At 40.1% G+C, this 25,128-nt stretch overlaps 1 protein-coding gene across 1 annotated transcript; it reads right to left on the bottom strand.

Moving 5' to 3' along the window:
* Positions 1-18,246: 18,246 nt before the first annotated feature.
* On the bottom strand, positions 18,247-19,734 carry adrb2a (adrenoceptor beta 2, surface a). The gene is made up of 2 exons (XM_066649791.1): positions 19,583-19,734; positions 18,247-19,464 (listed from the first exon to the last, which is right to left on the bottom strand). Exon 2 carries the CDS (start codon positions 19,459-19,461, stop codon positions 18,247-18,249), a length of 1,215 nt encoding a protein of 404 aa, XP_066505888.1. The 5' UTR covers positions 19,462-19,464; positions 19,583-19,734.
* Positions 19,735-25,128: the final 5,394 nt, after the last annotated feature.

Here is a 25,128-nt window from a genome sequence, read left to right as displayed (position 1 = left end):
AAAAATGGATCTTTTTTCTTCTTGTTATTTCATGTCTCTAGGCATATTCAACACAATTCATCATGTCAAATAATTAAAAAAATTACATCAATTCTTTAAACGCTGCAGCCCAGGACCCCCAAGTGGTAGTAACAGAACAATAAAAATATACAAGGGGAAAATAAATGCTTATGATAATGATGAGATGTTCAGATTATTGGGAATTGCGAACGAGGTGGTATTTGATGAGAAAAAGAGGGAGTTCACGCTTACTTTTATAGTAAGTGTTGTTTTTTAATCAACTGAAGCCACTCCTATTAATAACAAATTGAATTTATTCTTGATGAAACTCAACTTAGGCTGAATCCCAAACTTTTAATAGTTTAGTATTTATATATACGTGCTAATCAGTGGCGGATGCTGGTCTTTCAAGGAGGGAAAGCTCAATTTCGGCCTACATCATAAAATGTGTCGGTTTATTTATACGTAAATTCTACCCTCCGTTCCTTTTTAAGAAAATGATCTGTGACCCTGTCGTACCAACAAGGCGTCTTTTCCAGGGACTTGACTAGTGTCCTCTCAATGGCCAGCAGAGCTAGGCTGCTTAAACTCCCTTGGCCCATGTGAAATGTGTCCCCCTGTGAGTGCTTTGTGACGGTGGAGGGGCTCAGCAGCACCCGCTGGACAGAAACTGCGATAGAAGTCAGAAAGAGTGATAGAAGTCAGTCTCCAAACACAGGCAGCTACAAAAAACCCACCAGAAATAAAAGCTCGATTTGTCACTAGTCGTTTTTTACAAAGAAAATGCAGCTAAGAGGATTAAGAAAGTCTCCGGTTCATCTCAGAACAGAATGAAAATTTAATTCTCCCATGGATTTTTACACCAAAGCATCGCTGATTCGCTCATTTCACTGTCAATCAAAAAGGGATTCAGCCTCAGACAGATCATCCAATCATCATGCAGAAGCTGAGCGTCCGGGCCAGCCGAGGCCAGCCCACTGCCCCATAGACCCCCAGAGACGCTGAGCGTCCGATGGGCGGGACAAAGCCCAGCATTTATCCAATGACTCGTCTCGTTTCACTGCACTTCGCTGCTTCGCTATTGAACTCTGTTTAAAGCACCGTGAAGCTGTGGGAATGATTGAGAGGAAAGCCGCGTCTTTACCAGTGATAAGAAGCTGATTCTGAACAAAAGTTGAGTGTGTTGTAGTGCATATTTATTCACTGACATGTACACACAACAGTATATATTTGATCACTTATTTTTTTGACATTTTAGGGGAAGCTGAGCTTCCCTTGCAGTCTTAGAGCAATCGCCTCTGGTGCTAATAATGTTCCTATATTGTTAGTGTCAGTAAAAGAAATGAGGACCCACCACTTCCTAAAATAGTTTTAATCTCTGATGCACTTTTTATGCACTACCTAGCTACCATTAATCACATTTAACCTAGATTCAATTTGCTGAAACCTAGAGGTCAATTTGAGGGCAGATGAACTAAGAATTTGTGCCACTCTCTATGTTTGTTGTTAAATATTTTGTGCCAAAGTACTATGAGGACATCTGCAGGAGTTTAACTATTAAAGTGCAAAGTACTGTGAAAGTAATCATATGGAAGTCTGATCCCTTATAATCTTTATTATTAATTTATATATAAAAGAATATTTGTATATGTTATACACATTTCTGCTTTTAATCATAAGATTCCTGTGTGTAGTTTAAGGATCTCTGTTTCTACCCATGCCATCTGAACTTTGAGTTTATGTTTTTTAAGCTTAATTTCACCATTGACTTACAGCCAAGGGAACAGTCTTTTACACTAATGGAGAGTGCAAGTGATGTCAAACAGAGAACATTGCCACAACGGATGGGATGTTTCCCAATCTCTGAATGACATTTAACAGAAACAGTGTGTAATTAACGACGGCTGCAGGCTTACGTCTACTTCTCCTGAAATTAAAGAAATAGACTTGATTTTTACATATGTGATATCTCAGCTGTATTTTACATCTCAACCTTAAATTGGCCTCTTTTAAATAAGTCAGCTGTCAGCAAATTTAAAAAAGGGAGAAAAGTTTAATAAAAATAAAGCTTTAAATCTCACGTTCACAAAAACAGAAACATTACATGATTTAGGTTCTAGTAAAGTCTGAACCAAGGGAAATTGTTCTGTAAAATGAAAATTCAATTATATATATATATATATATATATATATATACATAGAGAGAGAGAGAGAGAGAGAGAGAGAGAGAGAGAGTGAGAGAGAGAGTGAGAGAGAGGAAAATATAGAGCAATATCTATAGTGATGAATAAAACTGAAGATGGTAATGCCCTTGAAGAGGCATTATTGTCCTGGCAACCTTTTCTCAGCTGCTTCCTTTTGTCAGGGGTCGCCACAGTGGATCAACAGCGATCCACACCATTGATCTAGCTCAGTTTTTATGCTGGATTCCCTTCCTGATGCAACCCTCCCTGTTTATCCGGGCTGGCACTGCAATGCGATGCATTCCAGTGGCTAGGTAAACACACTCACACCTATAGATCTTCCACGTGTGTTTTTGGATCGTGGGAGGAAACCAGAGCACCTGGAGGAAACCCACGCAGACAAAGGGAGAACACACCACACTCCTTACAGACAGACACCCAGAGGAAAACCACGCAGACACAGGGAGAACACACCACACTCCTTACAGACAGTCACCCGGTGGAAACCCACGCAGACACAGAGAGAACACACCACACTCCTCACATACAGTCACCCGGAGGAAACCCACACAGACACAGAGAGAACACACCACACTCCTCACAGACAGTCACCCGGAGGAAACCCACACAGACACAGGGAGAACACACCACACTCCTTACAGACAGTCACCCGGAGGAAACCCACGCAGACAAAGGGAGAACACACCACACTCCTCACAGACAGTCACCCGGAGGAAACCCACGCAGACACAGGGAGAACACACCACACTCCTCACAGACAGTCACCCGGAGGAAACCCACACAGACAAAGGGAGAACACACCACACTCCTCACAGACAGTCACCCGGAGGAAACCCACGCAGACACAGGGAGAACACACCACACTCCTTACAGACAGTCACCCGGAGGAAACCCACGCAGACAAAGGGAGAACACACCACACTCCTCACAGACAGTCACCCGGAGGAAACCCACGCAGACACAGGGAGAACACACCACACTCCTCACAGACAGTCACCCTAAGGAAACCCATGCAGACACAGGGAGAACACACCACACTCCTCACAGACAGTCACCCGGAGGAAACCCACACAGACACAGGGAGAACACACCACACTCCTCACAGACAGTCACCCAGAGGAAACCCACGCAGACACAGGGAGAACACACCACACTCCTCACAGACAGTCACCCGGAGGAAACCCACGCAGACACAGGGAGAACACACCACACTCCTCACAGACAGTCACCCGGAGGAAACCCACGCAGACACAGGGAGAACACACCACACTCCTCACAGACAGTCACCCCAAGTAGGGCTCAAACCCACAACCCCAGGTCCCTGGAGCTGTGTGACTGCGACACTACCTGCTGCGCCAGAGTCTCATTTTCATTCAGGTAGACTTTGAATTGCTACTCGCTGCACATTTGAGTTGATATTTAAAGATCTTTGCGTTGTACATCAGTAAAACAGGAAATTAGTCACAGTGCAAAGTGTTTTAATATTCTTGAATAAAAGATGCCCAAAATTAATGTAAGTCATTCATTATTAAACCTGTAGATGGGGCTTTTACTGATTTTCCATTTCGATGAACAAACTCTTCCATCCAGTCTCCATTACACATTCTGTGAGTAGAATCTAGATGAACTTTTCCTTCATTTTACTTTGCTACACATGGTGCCTTTACACTCACTCCATTCTCTCAGCTCCACTGACCGTACAAGAGCCTTTTGTTCTACACTTACAAACTACAGTCCATTTGTTGCTATGCACACATTGTTTGTCCCCTTTTTTCCTGTTCTGCAATAATCAGGACCCCGAGAGGACCACCACAGAGCACATATTATTTGGATGGTGGATCATTCTCAGCACTGCGGGATATTGACGTGGTGGTGGTTTGTTATTCTTTGTTCCAGTCAAATGAAAAAAAAAAGATAGTACGTATATAACATTTGTAATCGTGAATATTTTGAAAATATTATCATGATGTGTTTCTGTGTTCTCTTGGTTTTGTTCCTTACTGATAAAAACCACTTGTCTCTTTGCCGACCACAGTGTGGTCACAGCTCCTTCTTGGCCCATGTGGCATGGTGTGAAAAACACAGTGGACAACATGTTCTAAAGGAAGAAAATAAGACACTGGAATTACTCTAATGGCAAAATCATTAAGCAGCAATAGGAACCCAGGGCTTTTATTTTGAGAAAATGGCTCCTGAGAGCAACTATAATCTCTTTGAGAGCGCTTCTCTGGCGTCTCATTCAGCTCCACTTTTCTCGTTGGTTTTATGTCTCTCTCACTGTGTGTGTGTGTGTGTGTGCGCGCTTATGGCATCATGACGCTTATGTTAGAGTATGTGTTTGTTTCATTGTTCTCTGACGTATTCCTCCACATATTTTCCACCTCTGGCTACTGTATACAGAATACCACCAAATGTTTATAATAAGTGGATACAACTATATTAAGATGCATCTTTTGTGGGAACAAATGTCCAAATGTGTGCCCACAGTTTGTATAATTCCCATACAGAATAATACAATTGGATGCTCTAGGGCAGATGTCCATGAGCCTGGGTTCACCATGCCCAATACCAAGCATGGGCAGAAGAGGTTTGGTTGTAATGCAGAGGAACTCTGTTCTCTAAATTCTTCTGGAATACGTTGATGTGACATTTGTGACACACAGTAAATCACTCAACACCCAACAGTACCTGCCTTGACTAAGGTTCTCAGTGATGAATGCAATTAAACACTCATCGAAATGTTCCAACAGCTATTAATTCGTTCATTCATTGTCTGTAACCCTTATCCAATTCAGGGTTGCGGGGGTCCAGAGTCTACTTGGAATCATTGGGCACAAGGCGGAATACACCCTGGGGGCACCAGTCCTTCACATGGCAACACAGACACCCACACACACACATTCTCTCACCTATGGACACTTTTGAGTCGCCAATCCACCTACCAACGTGTGTTTTTTGGACTGTGGGAGGAAACCGAAGCACCCGGAGGAAACCCACGCAGACACAGGGAGAACACACCACACTCCTCACAGACAGTCACCCGGAGCGAGAATCGAACCCACAACCTCCAGGTCCCTGGAGCTGTGTGACTGCGACACCTACCTGCTGCGCCACCGTGCCGCCTCCAACAGCTATTGTAAAGCTTTGACACAAGAGATGAAGCTGCAGTAAAGGGGGAGCCTTTGAACGAGCAAGGGTTTGTTTCACGAAGCAGGATTTCAGAGCTCAGGCAGATAAGCTCAATGTCAAATGATCAAATTTGCAAAAGAGAAATGGGCTATTCCTACTGTAAAAATCATCAACTTAGGGCTTAAAGGCAACATCTATGAATGTGGGGAAATGCAGTTCTCTGGCTGGTTTACGTTCTGTGTCATTTAAGGTGGAATGGTAGGTTTGAGGGTGAAAAAATAGTTGTTTGTTCGTGCCTGAAGTTAAAGTTTATTTTCACTGTTTGTATTGCAACAAAAAATCATTTGTTCCTTGAGTTGTTTAGGGTTGCAGCACTTTGAATCTGTGTTTACATTCATACATTTAGCGCTCTCCTGCATTTAAAGTGAGTTCCATCTAGTAAATCAAAAATAAGACAATATTACCCACTCATGGAGTGATTAGAAGAGGTCGTGAGGTTGACCGTAGGTTAGGTGCAGTGTCTGCAGTAATGTGATCACTGTACCGGACTGTCGTGGTGAAGAGAGAGCTGAGCCATAAAGCAAAGCTCTCAATTTACCCGTCAGTCTATGTCCCGACTCTCACCTATTGTTCAGAGCTCTGGGTAATGACTGAAAGAACGAGATCGCCGATACAAGCGGCCGAAATGAGCTTTCTCCAACTGGTTACTGGGTGTACTCTCCGTGATCGGGTGAGGAGCGTGAGTGATTAGGGAGAAGCTCAGAGTAGAGTCACTGCTCCTTCGCATTGAGAGGAGTCAGTTGAGGTGGTCTCCTGGGCGCCTCCCACTGGAGGTATACTACTCATTCATTCATTATTTGTAACCATTTATCCAGTTCAGGGTCACGGTGGGTCCAGAGACTACCTAGAATGCACACTGGATGGGGCGCCAGCCCTTCACAGGGATACACACACACACATATTCACTCACAGCTACGGACACTTTTTGAGTCACCAATCCACCAACATTCATCTCAGTTCATGCTTTTCAAAATTTGGTGACAACATTTCAACAACTTCGACAGCCACGAGCAGAGAGAGAAAGCCTCATCTACTGAACCAAGATGATTTTTTTACCCATTTACTGACACTAGTGATTCGAAATACATCAGACTGATTTTTTTTTGCATGCAACAAACTGTAGAACTAGAAAAACTGTGAGGAAACGCATTCAGAGTTTTGTAAAAGGTGCTTTTTTATTAAAATTGTGAACATCACCTTTAAGCTAAAGATAAACTTTATAAGATTTTGTATTTTTGCTCCTGGGCTCCCCCTACAGTTGTAGAATGTGACTGACTTTTACAGCACTGTCATGAAATCAAAAGGGTGGTGTAGTGAGGTGGGGTGATATCCTACCCTCCTCTAAAAATTACAATGTGCAGTTTCTGCAGTGCTACGCCTAGAGTAGCAACAATTACTACATCTTTACTACATGTCAGTGAAAAATCACAATGATTTAGAAGCTGTACATTTAAGGCAATAAATCTACTTAGTGTAACTTTAACTGAGAAATCCTTCTATGTGGAATATGTCCAGAAACAAGACTCTGACATGGTAAACACTGCACTACACATAAAATGTAAGGTGCTTGTACCCAAAGTGGGAAAAGAACACAGTCTGTGGATACATGCTTCTTGTTTGAGCTGAATTTTGCAGAGTATTTTTCTTGGACTCTCAGACCCAGTGTAAAGCCAACCCCTGAGTCTTTGCTGATTTAACCCTGGGGCAGGGGAAAGATTTTAACTGCTGGTGGCCTGCAGTCCCTCAGAGTCCAGTACTGCAGACTGAGTGGTGCCTTGCAGTGTGTCATCACACTGTTCCCAGGGGGTAGACAGTTATCACTCTTGTTCTCCTTTACCTGTGGGCCAACAAACCAACCATAGCAAATGCCCATCACCCAGAGAGTCAGGAAGCTAGAGTTAGAAGTTTTATTGTTGTATCGTTACATTGTACAATATATTTCAAGACTGAAACATGAGAGGTATGGAGAGCAGGGCACAACGTATTATGTGTTATTATGTGTACACCTGCCCCTCCAACACTTCCTCTGAAATAAAATGTATCAATTTGCCCTCTGTCTCCGTTTGCTGCAGTAACAGCTTCAGCTCTTGCTAAGAGTACAATTTCGTGAGGATTTGATGGCATTGAGCTACAAAGCCATTAGTGAGATCAGGTACAGATGTAAAACGATTAGTTTTGAAAACTCGACTCCAACTCATCCCAAAGATACTAGAATGAGGCGCCATGTATCCACTGATCCACAGCCCAGTGCTGTGGGGCTTTATTCCCCTATATATATATATATAGTCTACATTGGGCAGGATGGTGGTGCAGTAGGTAGTGTTGCAGTCACACAGCTCCAGGGACCTGGAGGTTGTGGGTTCAAGTCCCGCTCCGGGTGACTGTCTGTGAGGAGTTTGGTGTGTTCTGCCTGTGGGTTTCCTCCAGGTTATCCCGTTTCCCCCCACTGTCTAAAAACACATGTTAGAAGGTGGATTGGCAACTCAAAAGTGTCCGTAGGTGTGTGTGTGTCACTCTGTAAGGCACTGGCGCCACCTCCAGTGTTCCCACCTTGCACCCAGTGATTCCAGGTAGATTCTGCACCCACCGTGAACTGGATAAGCGCTTACAGACAATGAATCAATGAATATTATATAATGGCTTTGGGCACTGTGATCTGAGATGCCAACTGAATCTGTGCCATCTGTGTCCATAATGTGGGTGTATGGAAGCAGATGAATCCACTAATTATGAGATGTTCACAAACCGTTGGACGTACACTTTTACAATCTTCAAATGTAAGTGTAAAATGACACTAAAATATTATAAAAATACATTAAAAACGACAGGAAAAAGACACAACCCCAAACATGGCCCAGGCCTATTGCACGGAATCACACACTCACAGTTTCTCTCTCTCTCTCTCTCTCTCTCTCTCTCTCTCTCTCTCACACACACACACACACACACACACACACACAAAACTGTGGACAATTGTGTGAGGAAATTGAAGCCATGCAGGCATGGGCAGAACACAACAAATTCTTCACAGACAGTTAAGGCATTCTGACCCTGTTTAACCCAATATTCTGGAGCTTCATAGCTGCAGAACTACCTGTAGTGCAAAATTGCTGCCCTAAATTAAGTTTTCAGCAAATAATATTCATTTAAAAAAAGGCAGGTAAAGTTAAATAAATAAATAAATAAATAAATAAATAAATAAATAAATAAATAAAAATAAATAAATGAAATAAAAATAAAAAAGGTGTGAAGGACAGAAGCATAGTACTCAGGGTTTGACATGAGTTATTGGAAATCAACAGAACACATTAACCTTATGTGTATTACGCTGATGGAAGTGTAAAGCCATAGAGGAAAAGGTTTAGTAATTTCATTGCAAGCCACTGCTGAAGTCTCATGTGAGGTGAAGAAGGTTGCTGGGATTTTTAAACGTGGAAAAACCTGCTGTTTGGAGCATTGACAGAATATTGCAGTAACTGGGTTAATCATAAAACCAGTGTATATAAATAACAGCAGAAATTACTCATTAAACAGAGCTAATAAGGATGCCATAATAAGCTCCCTGTGCATAAACTCACATTACTCCCTGGGCACTAGTTAACAGTAGGACTTTTATTCAGCGGTAAGTGGGGGATAAGCAGCTCCTGAGGGCGTTATATTTAATGATAGTCATTATGGTTGGGGCAGTAACAGAAGGCTGTTCTCTCTCCATCTGAAGTCCTCCGGGCTGAACTGTATTTACTTAACAGCTGGCCAGAGAGCACAGGTTAATGGCTCACTCACTCACACTCACACACACACTTACTTCAGTTAGAGGTTTGTGTTATTTGACTATAACCGCTCTTAGTTGCACTCTGTAAATTGACTCTAGGCCTTGTCTGGCTTTTATTCATTTTTCTAGATGGGATCATCAAATTATAGACCCCTGAGCAGAAATATTAAGTGGGTTCTGAAGTGGCTACATTTTCTTTTTGTCTTTTTTGGTGGTGAGAAAAACATGCATTATACAATCCATTGTTTCTTTATGAACTATACAACCAGGAACCATGAATAATAAGATTTCCATTCTCCTAGGACATCTTAGAAGACGGTGCTGGAATGGTTCTCTAAGGATGCAATGGCTTTTTGTCACATAAACAAGCTTTGATGTTGGATGACGAGTTCTGGATCAAAAACATAACTCCAACTCATCCCAAAAGTGTTGGAATGTACTCCATCTTTCCAGAGGAATCAGAGACAAATAAAAGGAGATTTATATGTCTCCAGTTCATGCTTGGCACTGGGCATGGTGACCTTATGGTAGATGCTTCAAAATATCCTATTTATTTCATGCTTGTAGTGTCCCAAACAACCCGTGAGATTATGTCAATCTTGTAAATTTACAAACAAATCAATTTATTTAGAAAAAGAAAGTCAACATTCCCCCATGTTTCAACCCACACTTCCTTCCAAAAGTTTTACTTTGAAGTCAATGGAATACATTTTTTATTTATTTAATTTAATTTTATTTATTTAATTTACTTGTTTGGCGGTCATGTTTTCTGTTTGTCTTTAGGATTTCATGTCCCTTAATCTGCAGTTAAACATGTCATGGTTTTTTTGTGTTGACAGCCATTTTAGCTAAAGCTAAGGGTCTTATTGTTTAGCGTAAAGAACATTCAGGATATGGAGGTGGCTTATGGTTATTATTTAGTGGGTAAATACATGTGAATCTGCTATAAACTTGTTACGACCCTTTTATTTTTTGCATTTAAAAAAATAAAGACTGGCTGTTGTGTTTGAAATAGGTCCATCTTTTATTTAATATCCATCAAAGATTAAAGGTGTTTTTATTGTTTGATCAAGCAAACAGATGAATAATTATAAACTGCACCAGTCAGTGGCCGTGAAATGTTGCTCTAATAAATGAAGCAAGTTAAAGTGAACATGTATCGATTTTATTAATGGATCTGATTACACCATACTTATTTTATGTACCCTTTACTGGGCTTAACAACAAACATATCTTTAAATTTGATAATTAGTTTGTATTATCTTAAATATGTGCAAAATCTGCAATCACAAACGCTTGTGAATCAGTAAAAGAAGAACATTTATAGGAAATGTTTCCCCACCTTAGAAACGGCTAATCATCTATGAAGGATTCACTCTAGATGTTGAAATGTTGCTTTGAGCAACTGATGACGTTTGATAATGAGAACATAATGAGGGACTGATTAGTTCTGGATCACAAACTCCACTCCAGTGCATCTTGAAGGTTGAGATCTATAACTCCAGAGAAAACGGCTATGAGGATTTATCCCCTATAGCTCATGCTTGCTACTGAGCATGGTAAACTTAGCTTTGTGTACAGCTCTTCCACAGCATCATATTTTATTTCATGCTTGTCTGTGAGCCTATACAAGCTATGTGCACCCAGCTGAATGTCAGTATCTCTGATAGGTGCTGAATTCACCTCTTACAAATGTTCTCCGCATACACAGTAAATTCATCAGTGTTAAATCAACATTATTAGTGTTATATTAACACTGTTAGTGTAATATTTTAACACTCTCAGTGTTGATTTAACACTGGTGAAATTACTGTGTATATTCTCATAGAAATCACACAGCTTCTTTCCTTTGATAATCAGACAATGCTTTCACTAAAATCAGTCCTTGCCTTTTCATTATGAGCTTGTACCAGGACTGCTAACATTCATGCATCTCCTGATGTGCTGAATTCAACCTGTAGAAGCCAAATCTGATGAGTGAAGAGAATGAGAATGAGACCTGATGGAATCCAAGAAAAGGAGAATGTTTCAGCTGGGAATGGAAAATTATAATATCAAGCCTATTCAGATCACATGCTTTGGGCTTCCTTTCCCAGACTGAAATAGCTTCTGCTCCGTTAAAGAGCAGTATACGGTCCGATTTGTCTGGGGGGAGTTACTTGAATGGTTAATGCATAAAGAACGAATGTAGTCTTATAAATCTGACAGATTTTCCTCCACATTTTGAAGCAAACACTCATTGGCAGCAAACGACTCCCCGTTGAGAGGTGGGGGTTTTCATACGGGAATGAAATACATCCCAAGAGGAAAAATAACACTTCAAATACTTCAGGTCCATGATAAACAGTCATGGGCAGCCTAGACCGTTCTCAGAAACAATCCTATATATACATACACTTGTTTTTAGAAGTGTTTCTTTAAGACATTGAGGCTGTGACATAATGAAGGCCATATTTACCTGTTTATAAGTAACATAGCTATGTTGTTTTGGGCTGATCATATTTGTGTATGACGAGAACCTTATTACCCATGAGACCTAGCTTACTACAGGCACCAGCAAGTCGGAATAATGTCCATGAGTGTCTGGATCACTATTTGGCATCTCCACTATGGGTTTTGTGCTTCCCCTGTTCATGTAAGTGTGCTATACGTTATTGGTCCCTGCTAGAAATGCACACATGCACATATCCTCAGCAGTAAATATAAAGCAAAACAAAGGAAATGCTGTTCCTAATGGTCTGGTCTGTGTAGCTGTATTGTGACAGTATTAAACCCATTCTGATGAGGCTCGTCCACTTTTTGTATATGACTAAGTAATCTTATTTTAAACAACGTTCACCATTATTTGGACAAAGTAGCTATTTAAACCGAAAGAGAGAAAACAAGTGATGATTAAAGGCAACATCAGTGATTGTGGAGAAACACTGTTCTCATTTGTTTGCGTTCAGAAGCTCCATGCTTTTAAAGGTGATACGGTATGTTTGAGGGAATAAAATGACAGTTGTTTGTACGTGGCTGAAGTTAAAATTGACTGTAAGATTTACTTTTTTATTTACTTTTGACTGTAAGATTTACTTTTTTAAAATTACTCATTTACTTAGTGTTTTTTAATTTTGTAGCATGCCTGGTCTGTTTACTTTCATGCAGTTAGCGCTCTCCTGAATTTAGAGTCAGTACAGCAAAAACATCCTCATATAAAATGTATAAAAAGTACAGGGTGTGCTAGTCGTATGTTGATATGAAGTTTCATGTGTGTTCCACTGCAAAACATTTCACAGTACTTGTCTTTACTAAACCTATTTCACACTGTCCCAAGAACTTTAGACAAAAGAAAGGTTGTTGCCTCATGAACTGCATTAAATATATTATTTATTGTTGAATACAAAAGCCATAACATTTTTTTTACATCATAAATATCACTAGACAACAGACATTTTACAAAACAGTGATAACTCTTGTGCGATAGTAGCTTGAAGAAGGGCAAAAAGTAAACATTAAACTGGTACATTCTTCAACACTGTACACATGCCATGGATTAAGCAGATTTGGAATGGTTTGTTGTCTGTATTTATATTAATGCATGCAGTTTTTTTTACATTCTTCTGACAGGGAAGCCTACAGATGGGTAGAATGAAGCTCTAGATTAGCAGATTGTTTACATCATTTAACTCCCATGGTATTTCAGCATGTAGTGTTAGTAAAGCTGTGTCTAAGCCAAGTGAGAGTTGTCATTGCCAGCTTCCAAAGAAAAGTCAGGAAAGTCAGATTTACCTCACAATAAAGTGGCAGTGCCCACAAAACAAGGTACAAGTTCATTTTTACTGTTGTAACAAATCCTTGTGTCTCCAAAATAAAAAATTCACAAAACTGTTTTAAATTGTAATGCAATAAATAATTTCTGCATTAACTTTCAAGTAATTGTAGACCACTTCTATTGGTCCTGTCATCTCATTTTACAGTGTGCAAATTTGCTTGTTTTTTCACTTAATTTACTTCATATAATCTAACTGCTTCATCCTGGCACTGGGTCTGGAGCCTACCTGGAATCACAGGACTCAAGGCAGAAACACACCGCAGACAGGGTGCCATTCCATGTGCCATTCCATTTCATGTTTTTATTTTATGGGATTTGCAAACATTTTAGGGAGTAAACATTTACAGTTTACTGAAAAACATTCCAATTAAAATGTTCCAGAAATATGTGTGTATTTGTGCACAGTGCTATCTCTGAATTACCACTATCTACTCTTCTACTTTACAAATAAAAAGGCACTAACCAAACAGCTAGTTAACTACATTGTAAACACTTTTTATGAGCCATTTAGAAGCCCATAGCTTAAACTTGAGTACTAGGAGCATCCACTTTTCACTTTTCTCTGCATTTTAAGTTTAAAAAAAAGTTCTCAGTGGTTATGAACACAGCTTTATAACCAAATAACAGAAATAAATAAATAATAATAATAAACTGTATATCTGCATCATATTACTTACACATGTACATTTACATTTAAAGATGGGATTAGATCTGAAATATGTCAAAGGTATTTAAAAAAAAAAAAAAAGTTACAGCTTTGATGATTTCTTTTGAAATCTGACTGCCCAAATGAGCCCATTAGGTCACGTGTCAACAGGATATTTTTGCTCGAGTGCTTGATATTCAAAAACATATTTTATATTTTACTAATGGGTTTCATTAATAATGTACATTGGACACTTATGTGAGCACACAGTAAATTCATCCGTGTTAAATCAACACTTTTATGACACTAACAGTGTTAATGTAACACTAATAGTGTTGATTTAACACGGGGGAATTTACTGTGTATACTATATGGTGAAAAGTTTGTAAACCCTGCATACGGACATACATTATGAACACACAGCTTTTAAACTCTCCATAGAAAGAATTTCCCCATGCTCAATGCCAATCATAAACAGTATAAACGGCATTGTCTGAAGTAACGGAGCTCCGTCCAGGGACGAGCTGGAGTGGTGTGTACGGAGTACTCATCCACATCAGTACCTGACCTAACCAATGCTCCCATGGCTGCATGCCATCAAACACTTACAGCAATGTCCCAGCATCTAATCTTAAGAACAAACCCCTGATTAATTCCTTTTCATTCAGAAGAAACAATGAATAAACAGGTGTCCACAATTTTCCACAAGTTTTGACCATACAGTGTAGCATGTGCAGAGAGCTGCCAGAAGGGAGCAGTGCAAGCTGGCATTAAAAAAACATGCATTCTTTCTGCGTTACAGTGCTGTCTGCAGAGGAAAGGCATATTGTACACAGTAAATCCTGTTAGAATTGCATTTTGATGTATTACATTTTGAAGAACTAAGGACACTATTAAATGATAAGGGTTTATCAGAATTGGAGCCCACGAACATGTTTGGCGACTATAAACATTCATTATACAGGGAGCAAGACAACATTTTTAAACAACACAAACCAGTACGACAGACACAATAGCACAAACAAACTATACAACACAGAAAGAACAAAGTTCACAGTTTCAACACCACAGCTCAGACATATGTATTTTTCAAAGCTCACAAATAGACTTCAGATTGCACTGGAATTATCCATACACATATTTACCATCAAATATATAACATTAAAGGAGCACTCAGTCAGTCTTCACAATATGGAACGGATAATGTTCAGGCACCTAATAGCCTGAATATGTCTGGGTAGATGCGCTAAACTTAAATCTTAAAACAGGGCTGCACCAGTGTGGGACATAAATTAGTTAATTCAAGGGACTACAAAGAATTTAAAGTGCACTTAAAACATGTAAAAACTATATTAGATTACATTCATAAATTTAGTTTTAGTGGTAAAACTGACTGACTGCTCCTTTCAGCTTAAAGTCCTGTGAAGTTCTGCAGTGAAGTTCTGCAGTCTGTTCAGTGCTTTGTCTGCATTATTTAAACCCATCATCACCTACAGTCAGGAAAGTCAGTACCTCCTAATTCCCCCCCAAAAAATCTTGGTGGTTACATCATTCCTTAGATAAACACAGTTTTGGGAATTTATATGTTTTCTTGGACATTTCTCCACTGGGTTCAGAAAGTTCCCTGGGGGAAACTGTCAAGATTTGGCAATGTCCATAGTTGTGCCCACAGAGAGAGATTGAAAAATAACGTGAGATAAAAAAAAAGAGTGAGAATGTGAGCAGTAAAAGCAGACGTATATAAAAATATAAACCAAGATTTGTAGATACTGTGGAGTTCTTCACTACAAGGGAAACCATCTTGAACCTAATGTTGATGGAATGTATTTAATCTATTTAGTTTTCATTTGCTTAAGTGAATTTATATAGTGGATTGGCGACTGGAAAGTGTCCGTAGGTGTGAGTGTGTGAGTGAATGTGTGTGTGTCTGTGTTGCCCCTCCGGGGTGTATTCCCGCCTTGCGCCCAATGATTCCAGGTAGACTCTGGACCCCACGCGACCCTAAATTGGATAAGCGGTTACAGATAATGGATGGATGGATGGAATTTATATAGTAAGCATTTCTTAATCCGTTAACAGAAAATTGGTTTCAAATCAGTTTAATGTTCAATGAATTAAAGCTTGAAACAAGCCCAAATGATGAAATACTAGATTCAAAACTCTCAAAGAACAGCATGATTTACCTCATAATATTCTTACAGTGCATTTGAATCTGGACACAGTTGTGCACTCCTGCGCACTGGATGGAAACAAAGGCTAAGGGATTAAACTGCAGAATGTCAGATTCGTTGTGAATATATCTTCAAATAATAATTACCACTGATACCACATTCCTCACTTTAGAGGAAACATATTAAAATACTATTGGCCACTGGGGCATTTCTAAGCCAGCTGTGCTGTAGGATAATTATTTCATCAACCACTCTTGGTTGAGTTGTGAGCTTAGCTAACGTTCAGGAAAACCACAAATGTTTCGATTCAAAAAGAAAGACATAAACACTTTATGGGAGGGTAATTCACAAGGCTACATGACACCTACGTTAGCATTTCATGATGACTGACATAAACCTACAAAAACATCTACAAGCATATGTTCATAATAAAACTGCTTTAGTCACTTTCAGTCTAAAAGTGTTATGACAACGGACGCTTTGACTGGAAGAAGGCTTTGAAGATTCTTAAGCAGGTTTATGTTAGTTGTCATTAAAGGTTTATGTACAGTAGGTGTCATGTAACATTGTGAACGGCCACTCACAGTGAAGTGTTACCAGAATAAAACGATCAAAAATAACATCAAGGACATGGACACATTTGTAGTTAAGACAGCTGTAAAGAAGAAAAAAAAAGGGTTTACCACAAGACACAAACCATTAGTCAGCCTCCAAGAAATAAATGATGTGGTCATACATTTAAACTTATATCTATAGGTTTTGTGGACAGGGGACTCATCTGAGAACTTTAAAAAAAAAAAGACAGCATATAGTGTCACATAACGCTGTCCAAACAACATGAATCTTGATGCCTTTCAATTTGTATTTAAGTCCCTTAAATACAGCAGGTGAGTATGAATAAATTCATAAATGTTAGACTAATAAAAAGTAATGATATGCTCCTGTATTGATTTACGATATTATTCGGCAAATGAACAAAAACAACTCACTTAACTGCACCTGATGCAAACAAATGCATTGGATAGTGATTAATCTTACAATGTTCAATGTTGTATGGTCTATTTTAGAGCCAAAAGTGTAATATCTGAAACTGTCCTTACAACATGAAATCGACTTAGTGTTTATTTACATTTTTTAAACACAAAACTAATGTCCAAAACAAGCTGGAACAAATCAAGCCGTTATATAACAGGTCTGGCATAGCATCACAAGTGTTTGGTGCTGTCTATGGAGTGATGTCTATTGAAGACTGTTGGAGACTCATTGGAATTGCAACATCTGGTATTAAATAGTAGGTAAATGTTCATTTGTCCAGTTAGTTTAGATCACTGGTAATTGCCATAAAGATTGAGGAGGGGTCTGTGTATCAACTGAAATGTGATTTCTATAAAAAAAACAAAACAGTTATAGGTATCATTAAATATATTTCTGCATCTATGCCTTAGGACATTCTGCACCTATCCCTTACTGTTTCAAGTCCAGTTCACTGACGTACAAACAAGAGAAATCAAAATAAGAAAGACTGTGTATGTTACTGTCCAATTAATGCACTGCGTTGGTTTATATATATTTTTTTAATATAAGAAAAGGCTGACAAACAATCACATGGTCCTCAATGGCTCTAAGAGCTTAAAAAAACCCTAACTTTCACAAACAAGGTGCTACAGTATAAACTTTACAGTTTTCACACTTAAAAAAAGTGACAGAATGCACTTGTGTCAGGTGGAAAAAAGATTTGGTATGAAGATTAGTGTCCCTCACTGTGTTGCGACACTCTGGGTGTTGGCAGCTGTATGGTGTCTTGTGTCAAACAGTTCTTGTGTTGTACGTTACAACGCTGCGGGTGAGGACATTGCTTAAGGTGACTCTGAATTTATGAACAAATTGTAAAGACATTTTGTATTAAAAATAGTACCGTAGGAATGGTACTCTACAACATACTCTACAGATTAAAACATGTTCCCGAGCTGAAAGCCTCTCAGTGACATCAAATCTATTTAAACATGATTCAGGAACAAGTTAAAAAATAAAAGTACACCACCTGCCTTTGTCTTTAAATGTTCTGACCACATGAACGCAGATGTATCACCAGTCATTTAAATTTATTAAGTTTAAGTTTTATTCCTCAATGTGTGTTGGTGTTTTTTTAAATGTGCGTATCACTTTTTTTTGAAAGAGAATACAGCAGTTTCAGCATTTTTTAGAGTGGCACAACTATGGGGCATGTAAAGAAACACAAATAAAGTAGTGGAAAATATGCACAGAAGTGAGGTAGATGACACAAAACAGATGCATGTGAAAACTTAAATATGAAAGTGTACTCTCTGCGTTTCCATTTCCTCACTCGGGAGCACTTACCAGAAAGATGATTTGTAGTATTTGTTTTTTTAAATGCCTCATCTCTTTGGCATATCAGTCTCAGTGGAATGTGTTTGGGCTGATGAGGTGGCTCATGGTACACTTGTGAGTTTTTTATTACAGTTTCCATTAGAGTCCGTTCTATCGGCAGAAATGCATCCCTCTTTCTCACAGCCTCCCTCGGCTGGGTCACTGTCATCAGAGCTGCACTTGCTCCGTCCCTGGCGCTCACTCTGCCAGCTGTGCCCGCTGTATTTGTATCCATTGAATGTCTTAGGGTTGGGGTTCCGAGCCCTCTTCAGGCATAGGATCTCCTTAAAGGCGTATCTAAACTCTGGGCTCCTGCAATAGATGAGTGGGTTGAAAGCAGAGTTGGCATAGCCAATCCAGTTCAGAATTTTGTACGGGTTTTCCATGTTTTCCAACTTGTGGATGCTCACCACCACATTTAACACAAAGAAAGGAAGCCAGCATAGTGTAAAGATGCCCATGATGATCCCCAGGGTCTTTAGAGCCTTGTGTTCCTTCAGACAGAACTTGGGTTTCTTGATGATCTGGACCTCGCTGCCCCCTCCTGAGTTGCTGATCTCCTGCTGACATCCGTTCTGGTGGAAACGTCCCTCGCTCCTGACGATTTTCTTCAGCTGTTGTCTGGCTTCCTGGAAAACCCGACTGTAGACGAACACCATGATGATCAGTGGGATGTAGAAGGAGATGATGGAGGAGATGATGGTGTAGGTTTGGTTGGGCTGGAACTCGCAGCAACTGGTGTCATTCATGCACTGAATCGCCTTTGGATCGTTTGAGATCCACCACTTCAGGTGGATGGGCAAATAGGAGATGAGTCCTCCAATGATCCACACCAGCAGGACAACGACCCGAGCCTTGCACTTGGTCAGCATTGACTGGTAGCGAAAAGGAGAGGTAATGGCCAGGTATCGATCCAGGGCGATGACACAAAGCGTCTCAATACTCGCAGTCACACAGAGCACATCTGTGGCCGTCCAGAATTCACACCAGAACCTTCCAAAGTACCACGTGCCGAGGATGATGTGAATGGCACCAAATGGTACCACCACAAGGCCCATGACCAAATCAGCACAAGCCAGCGACATAATAAAGCAGTTAGTCACATTCTGAAGCCTCTGGAAACGTGCAATAGCTGTGATGACCAGAACGTTGCCCAGGACGATGGCCAAGACCAGCAGAGACATGGCACTTCCAAGAAGAACCATCTGGAGCTCAGTGTAACCAGAAAAGTTAGTTGCGTTAGAAGAGTTCTGTGAAGGACTCTCTGAGACTTCCATGATCTTAAAAGAAAAGGAATAAAGAAAGAAAACACAAAGAAAGATTTTTGAGCAAAATATTTTCAAACCAGAGCCTAAGAAAATAAGCACTAAGTGTTAAAAAAGTAAACAATCTACAAACCTTCTGCTTCTTGGTTTCCTCCCATGCAAAGTAACAAACAAATCTCTAGCTTTGGAGAGTTTAACTAGTTCCTGTTTGATTGTTCTTTACATGTTCTCTCTCTCTCTGCCTCTCTCTCTCTCTCTCAAGCCCTTGCTTGCTCTAATCCCCTCTTGCACTCTGTCTCATTTACGCACATACACACTCCGTGTACGCACAGCTCCACTGAATGTGGCTCTCAGACCATTTGTCAGTGCTTTTATAACATTCTGTCATGACATCACAGCTGATCTGTAGCCAATGAGCTGCCTGCTCTGTAGCTAGAGTTGAAGGCTCATTGTACAGCTGCAAAACAACAGGCAGACATATGCACCATTTCAACATTATATCAATAAATATATTTTTTCCATGATTAAATTTTGTAGTTTGACATTTCCAAAATTTAGCTTTTAAAACATTAACTTTACAATTATGTTTTTACCGCCCATGTATATAAACAAACTTGAAAGAATTCAGTTGTATGTGTACCTTGTGCTATCTCAGTCCCAGAAACACTGGATCTAGTGGAGGTAGAAGATTTATTTATATACATTTTATATAGAATTCAACACTTTAATGCAGCAAATATTTTTGTTTAGCAAAACCTAGACTCTAACTTTGCCCTGAAGTCCCATTCATCTTTTAGAAAGGAAAAAAAGTGAAAGAAAGCAAGGATTGGGGGGAGTTTAAATGTTATTAAAAGACACAAACAGGAAAACCATGCAGAAACTAGCAGACCACCAAAACTAATCCCCATTAGATAAACAGCACTCTTTTAGAAATAACCCCACCACAACTGGGCATCTGAAATGTTTACAAACATGTAGATGTCTTAAAAAACTAAAAGCAAAGAATAGAATCATTGATTCTATTGATTGCTAAAATGTGTTTTCAACATTCTGCAGAATAATATCAGAGGGTATTAAGACACTAAAGACACTGTCTAACTCACAACAACTGTGCACTATTTCATGGATCAATTCCTAAAAATGTTCTTTGTGTTGCAAATAATTCTTGCCTACGTTTTGGAAGAAACATGTCCATCCATGTTGTGTGACTGCTGGCCCTTTATTTCCATGGCATTATTAGAAATCTGACACATTCAGCCATGGAGAAAGCAAAGCTCAATTGTAATTTAACTGCATAAGATGTCAGAATATTTAGCCTGGTAGGAACACATGTCCCATTTTGAGTACGTTGAGGAGGTACACAAAGGTCCATCTGAAAAATCAATCAGCTTTTATTCTAATTACATTCGCTCAAAGTGCTCTCACTCGTGATAAAGCGGAACCTGTCTGTTACAGTAGAGGATAAAATGTAATAATGATAATGTAAAATGCAATAAAAACCAAAAATTTGTGATTTGTTATAGGCTTAGTTTTATTTAATTATAAAAGCACAAAGAAAAAAATTGCGGTTTCACTGAACTTGATGGTACTTTGTGAATTTCATTCAGTTTAGATTTAGGCTTCAAAAAATGGTTACACCATCTTTCCTTTCACTGTAATACCACTTGGGAATTGAGGGCACCAATTATTACATTTTTGAAGTGGAGGTTTTGTAAATGTTCAAGAGAATTAAAAGATATTTTAAAAAACATATATCGCAATTTACAAATGTCACAACTTTTCTAGAAATGGGTTTTGCATTTCAGTGTTAGTGACACATTCATTCAAAAATCATTCAAATGAGTGTACAAAGATAGACATAATATTAAAGGAGCAATACATAATACATTTACTGTACTAAATGTAAAATGAGCCAGAACTGTCATCAGAGATTAAGGAAACATGGTACGTTTAAGCACTGGTATCACAAAAGTGTGCTCTATTTTAAGAACTGTCTATTCTAGAGTGGAACTCCTTTTGCGATTCGACTTGGGATCCTGTCCACTGCCCAATCCCCAGTACTATTTCCACGCCGAGTTGCCAGGTATGCCACGCAGTAGCAGACAAACAGCATGCTGCAGCCATGGAAGCAAGAAAATGAACAGAGATAACAACAGATTCTACTACCTTTCTTTCAAGGAGGGGAAGTTCAATTTCGGCCTACATCATAAAATGTGTTGGTTTATTTATACGTAAATTCTACCCTCCGTTCCTTTTTAAGAAAATGATCTGTGACCCTGTCGTACCAACAAGGCGTCTTTTCCAGGGACTTGACTTGTGTCCTCTCAGTGGCCAGCAGAGCTAGGCTTCTTAAACAGCCTTGGCCCATGTGAAGTGTGTCCGCCTGTGCTCCCACGGATCTTTACACCAAAGGATCGCTGATTCGTTCATTTCGCTGTCAATCAAAAAGGGATTCAGCCTCAGACAGATCATCCAATCATCATGCAGAAGCTGAGCGTCCGTGCCAGCCGAGGCCCGCCCACTGCCCCATAGACCCCCAGAGATGCTGAGCGTCCGATGGGCGGGACAAAGCCCAGCATTCATCCAATGACTTGTCTCGTTTCGCTGCACTTCGCTGCTTTGCTATTGAACTCTGTTAAAAATTGCAAGCACATACATTTGTAGTGCAGGACTCATCATTGCTTTGCATTTTCAAAGTCCTTGTACTTGTCTTACGCTCACTGGTGTAGGTTCAGGACACTGAACTACCTGTGTAGGATTTGCATCTGGGGAGGATGGGGGTGGAGTAGACAACTCTCTCCCATGTATTGGACTGCAGTAGCCATTTTAAAAGCATGCTGTATTACATGCATGCTTCTTTAAATGGAACTCTGGAGTAGCTCAAGTAGCTGCACCTTAGCTAAAGGTCATCATGCTCAATACCAAGCATATGGTATTGGCTGCCCCCCAGCAATTGGCTGCCAAACGTCCTGTTAATGCCCTTGTTTTCAGAAGAAATCCTGGATGAGCTGGTGTTCAACAGGCAGCTGGGAGTATGTTGTGACGTGTCATACGATATCCATGCGGTGTGTGGGTCAGAGCCTCTGCTGTTGTTATCAAAGCTGGCTGCTCTCCCTGAGGATCAAACAGCCTTCATTTGCTAAGGCATGTGCATTATCACAGACCTCATTACTGTCCAACACATGTGGAAGGGACCAGAAGAAAAGTGTATTTCTAATCCTCTTATCTCTACAATGTTCTTGCTCAAAATACACCCGAACACCCCGCTAGGCTTGACCATAATGTTGTTGCCAAAGACAACAACAAGGAAAAATAGAAGGCTGACATATACCAGGAAACTGCAGCTCTGGGACAGGGGCACAGATGACATGTTGTGTGTATATTCAGCTCGGTAGCGCGTTTGTATTGGCTCTGTGTCACTGTTCTTCACTGTAAGTGCATAGCTCTTCAGTCTTGTTCTTGAACGAGATGGAGAAATTACATCTGCATAGAACATAATGTGCCTTACCTGCTCTCCCAAGGAACAATCTGCCCATAATTGATGCCAACGTGTGCAGTTTATGGGCTGTGTTTGAAAAGAAATTCAGTGTTGCTCGACATTGCATGCATTTTGTTTTTATTTTTCTAAATGTCCGTGCTCTGTTTATGTATTTTCTTTTATTGCATTATTTGAATTGTTTTAAATTACTTTTATTATTTTTATTCTTGCTCCTAATTTAACTTTCTTTTTTATTGTTTCTTTAGACTCTGTAAAGCACTTTGAATTGCCCCTGTGTATGAATGGTGCTCTATAAATAAACCTGCCTTGCCTCTTTCCATAAGGATGACATGGTGGCGCCTCAGGTAGTGTCGCTGTCACTCTACTCCAGGGTCATGGGGTTTTGGGTTCAATCCCTGCCTTGGGGAATTGCATGTGAGGAGTTCTTCCTGTATCTGCCCAAGCTTCCTCCGGTTGCCAAAACACATGTGGGTAGGTGGATTAGCTGTTCAAATGTGTCCATAGGTGTGAGTGAATATTTGAGCATGTGATGCACTGAAAGAAACTGGTGCCCCATTAAGTGTGATTTCCAGCCTTGTGCCCAACGATTCTAGGTAGGTTCTGGACCTTCCATGATCCTGAACTGTATAAGCAGTTACAGACAATGAATAAATGCTTCTTCTATTTGCTGCCATTTTGCCACACCCCTCACATGTCTTTGGCCCTGCCCCGTGTTATTTCCCAGGTGTTTTTTGTTTGCTCCTCCCTGTACATATTCATTGCCTTGGTCCTGTGTTTTCAAAAATGTGCAGGGGCAAGACCACGGCAGACACTTGGACTGTTGCCCCACTTACAAACTCCCCCTAAACAATAATTAGAATATGCAAAAGTGCTGTATAAGGGCGGCACGGTGGTGCAGCAGGTTAGTGTCGCAGTCACACAGCTCCAAGGGCCTGGAGGTTGTGGGTTCGATTCCTGCTTCGGGTGACTGTCTGTGAGGAGTTGGTGTGTTCTCCCCGTGTCCGCGTGGGTTTCCTATGGGTGACTGTCTGTGAGGAGTTGGTGTGTTCTCCCTGTGTCCGCGTGGGTTTCCTCCGGGTGCTCCGGTTTCCTCCCACAGTCCAAAAACACATGTTGGTAGGTGAATTGGTGACTCAAAAGTGTCTGTAGGTGTGAGTGTGTGAGTGAATGTGTGTGTGTTGCCCTGTGAAGGACTGGCGCCCCCTCCAGGGTGTATTCCCGCCTTGCGCCCAATGATTCCGGGTAGGCTCTGGTCCCACCGTGACCCTGGGTTGGATAAGCGGTTACAGATAATGAATGAATGAAAAGTGCTCCATATGTGTATAATTTCAGACACATACTATTGCCACATGTTTAAACCTGACTATATCGAAAATTGTGTATTTCTGTGCAACAAATGCACCCAATTTTTAATCAAGCAAATTTCATAGCCTTGTAATTTTTTTAAGTGGACGTCAGAGGAAACACCTCTGACTATGAAGGTAGAAGTTCCAATGATCCCAATAACTTTAAATCCCCCCATATACCACCCCTTATACACAATTATTCTCCAAAATCTCTGACATCAACAATTTCAGCTCCAGCTTCGTGCACAGCACACCTCTGATTTTCTTGCAGCTTCTATATTTTTGCCAGAAGCTTATAATGCAGCGTCTGGGATTACCCTGTCTGTCCTGAAGAAACCTGTTTAACATTCTGCTGTCAACTTTCTCTCTAACTGCCCTGTTAAAAATATGACCATGTGGCAGAAATTTGATGCAAAGAAATAACAAATTAATATTTCATTTATAATCAACAAATAGAATTTTTTCATTTATTCAAACCTTAGAAAAACACTTCAAAATAACTTATTAAAATGTGCAACATAATGGGTTTTATTTTCTGAATGCACCAGTCCAAAGCCAAACTTAGGTTTAAACACAAATTAGATTCATATTTTCAAACCTCAGAAACACTTCAAATCATGTTCCAAATTCCATACATGAAGCATATAAACAGGATGTAACCTAATTTGCTCCCAGCTTTTTTTTTTCTAATAAAATCATGTGACCAGGACAGAAATAAACACACTGCTTTTGCAGATGTGTCTTGTGATTCTGTGCATTTCAGAAATATCATTCCCCTGCATAATGCCATGTGAGATTTACTGCTTTGGCATGTTCCATGGAATAGTGTTCTGG

The sequence above is a fragment of the Hoplias malabaricus genome, chromosome 17 (assembly GCF_029633855.1).
Source record: "Hoplias malabaricus isolate fHopMal1 chromosome 17, fHopMal1.hap1, whole genome shotgun sequence".
Lineage (NCBI taxonomy): Eukaryota > Metazoa > Chordata > Actinopteri > Characiformes > Erythrinidae > Hoplias > Hoplias malabaricus.
Note: the sequence above shows the minus strand (reverse complement) of the source record. Positions and strands in the feature narration are given on the sequence as shown.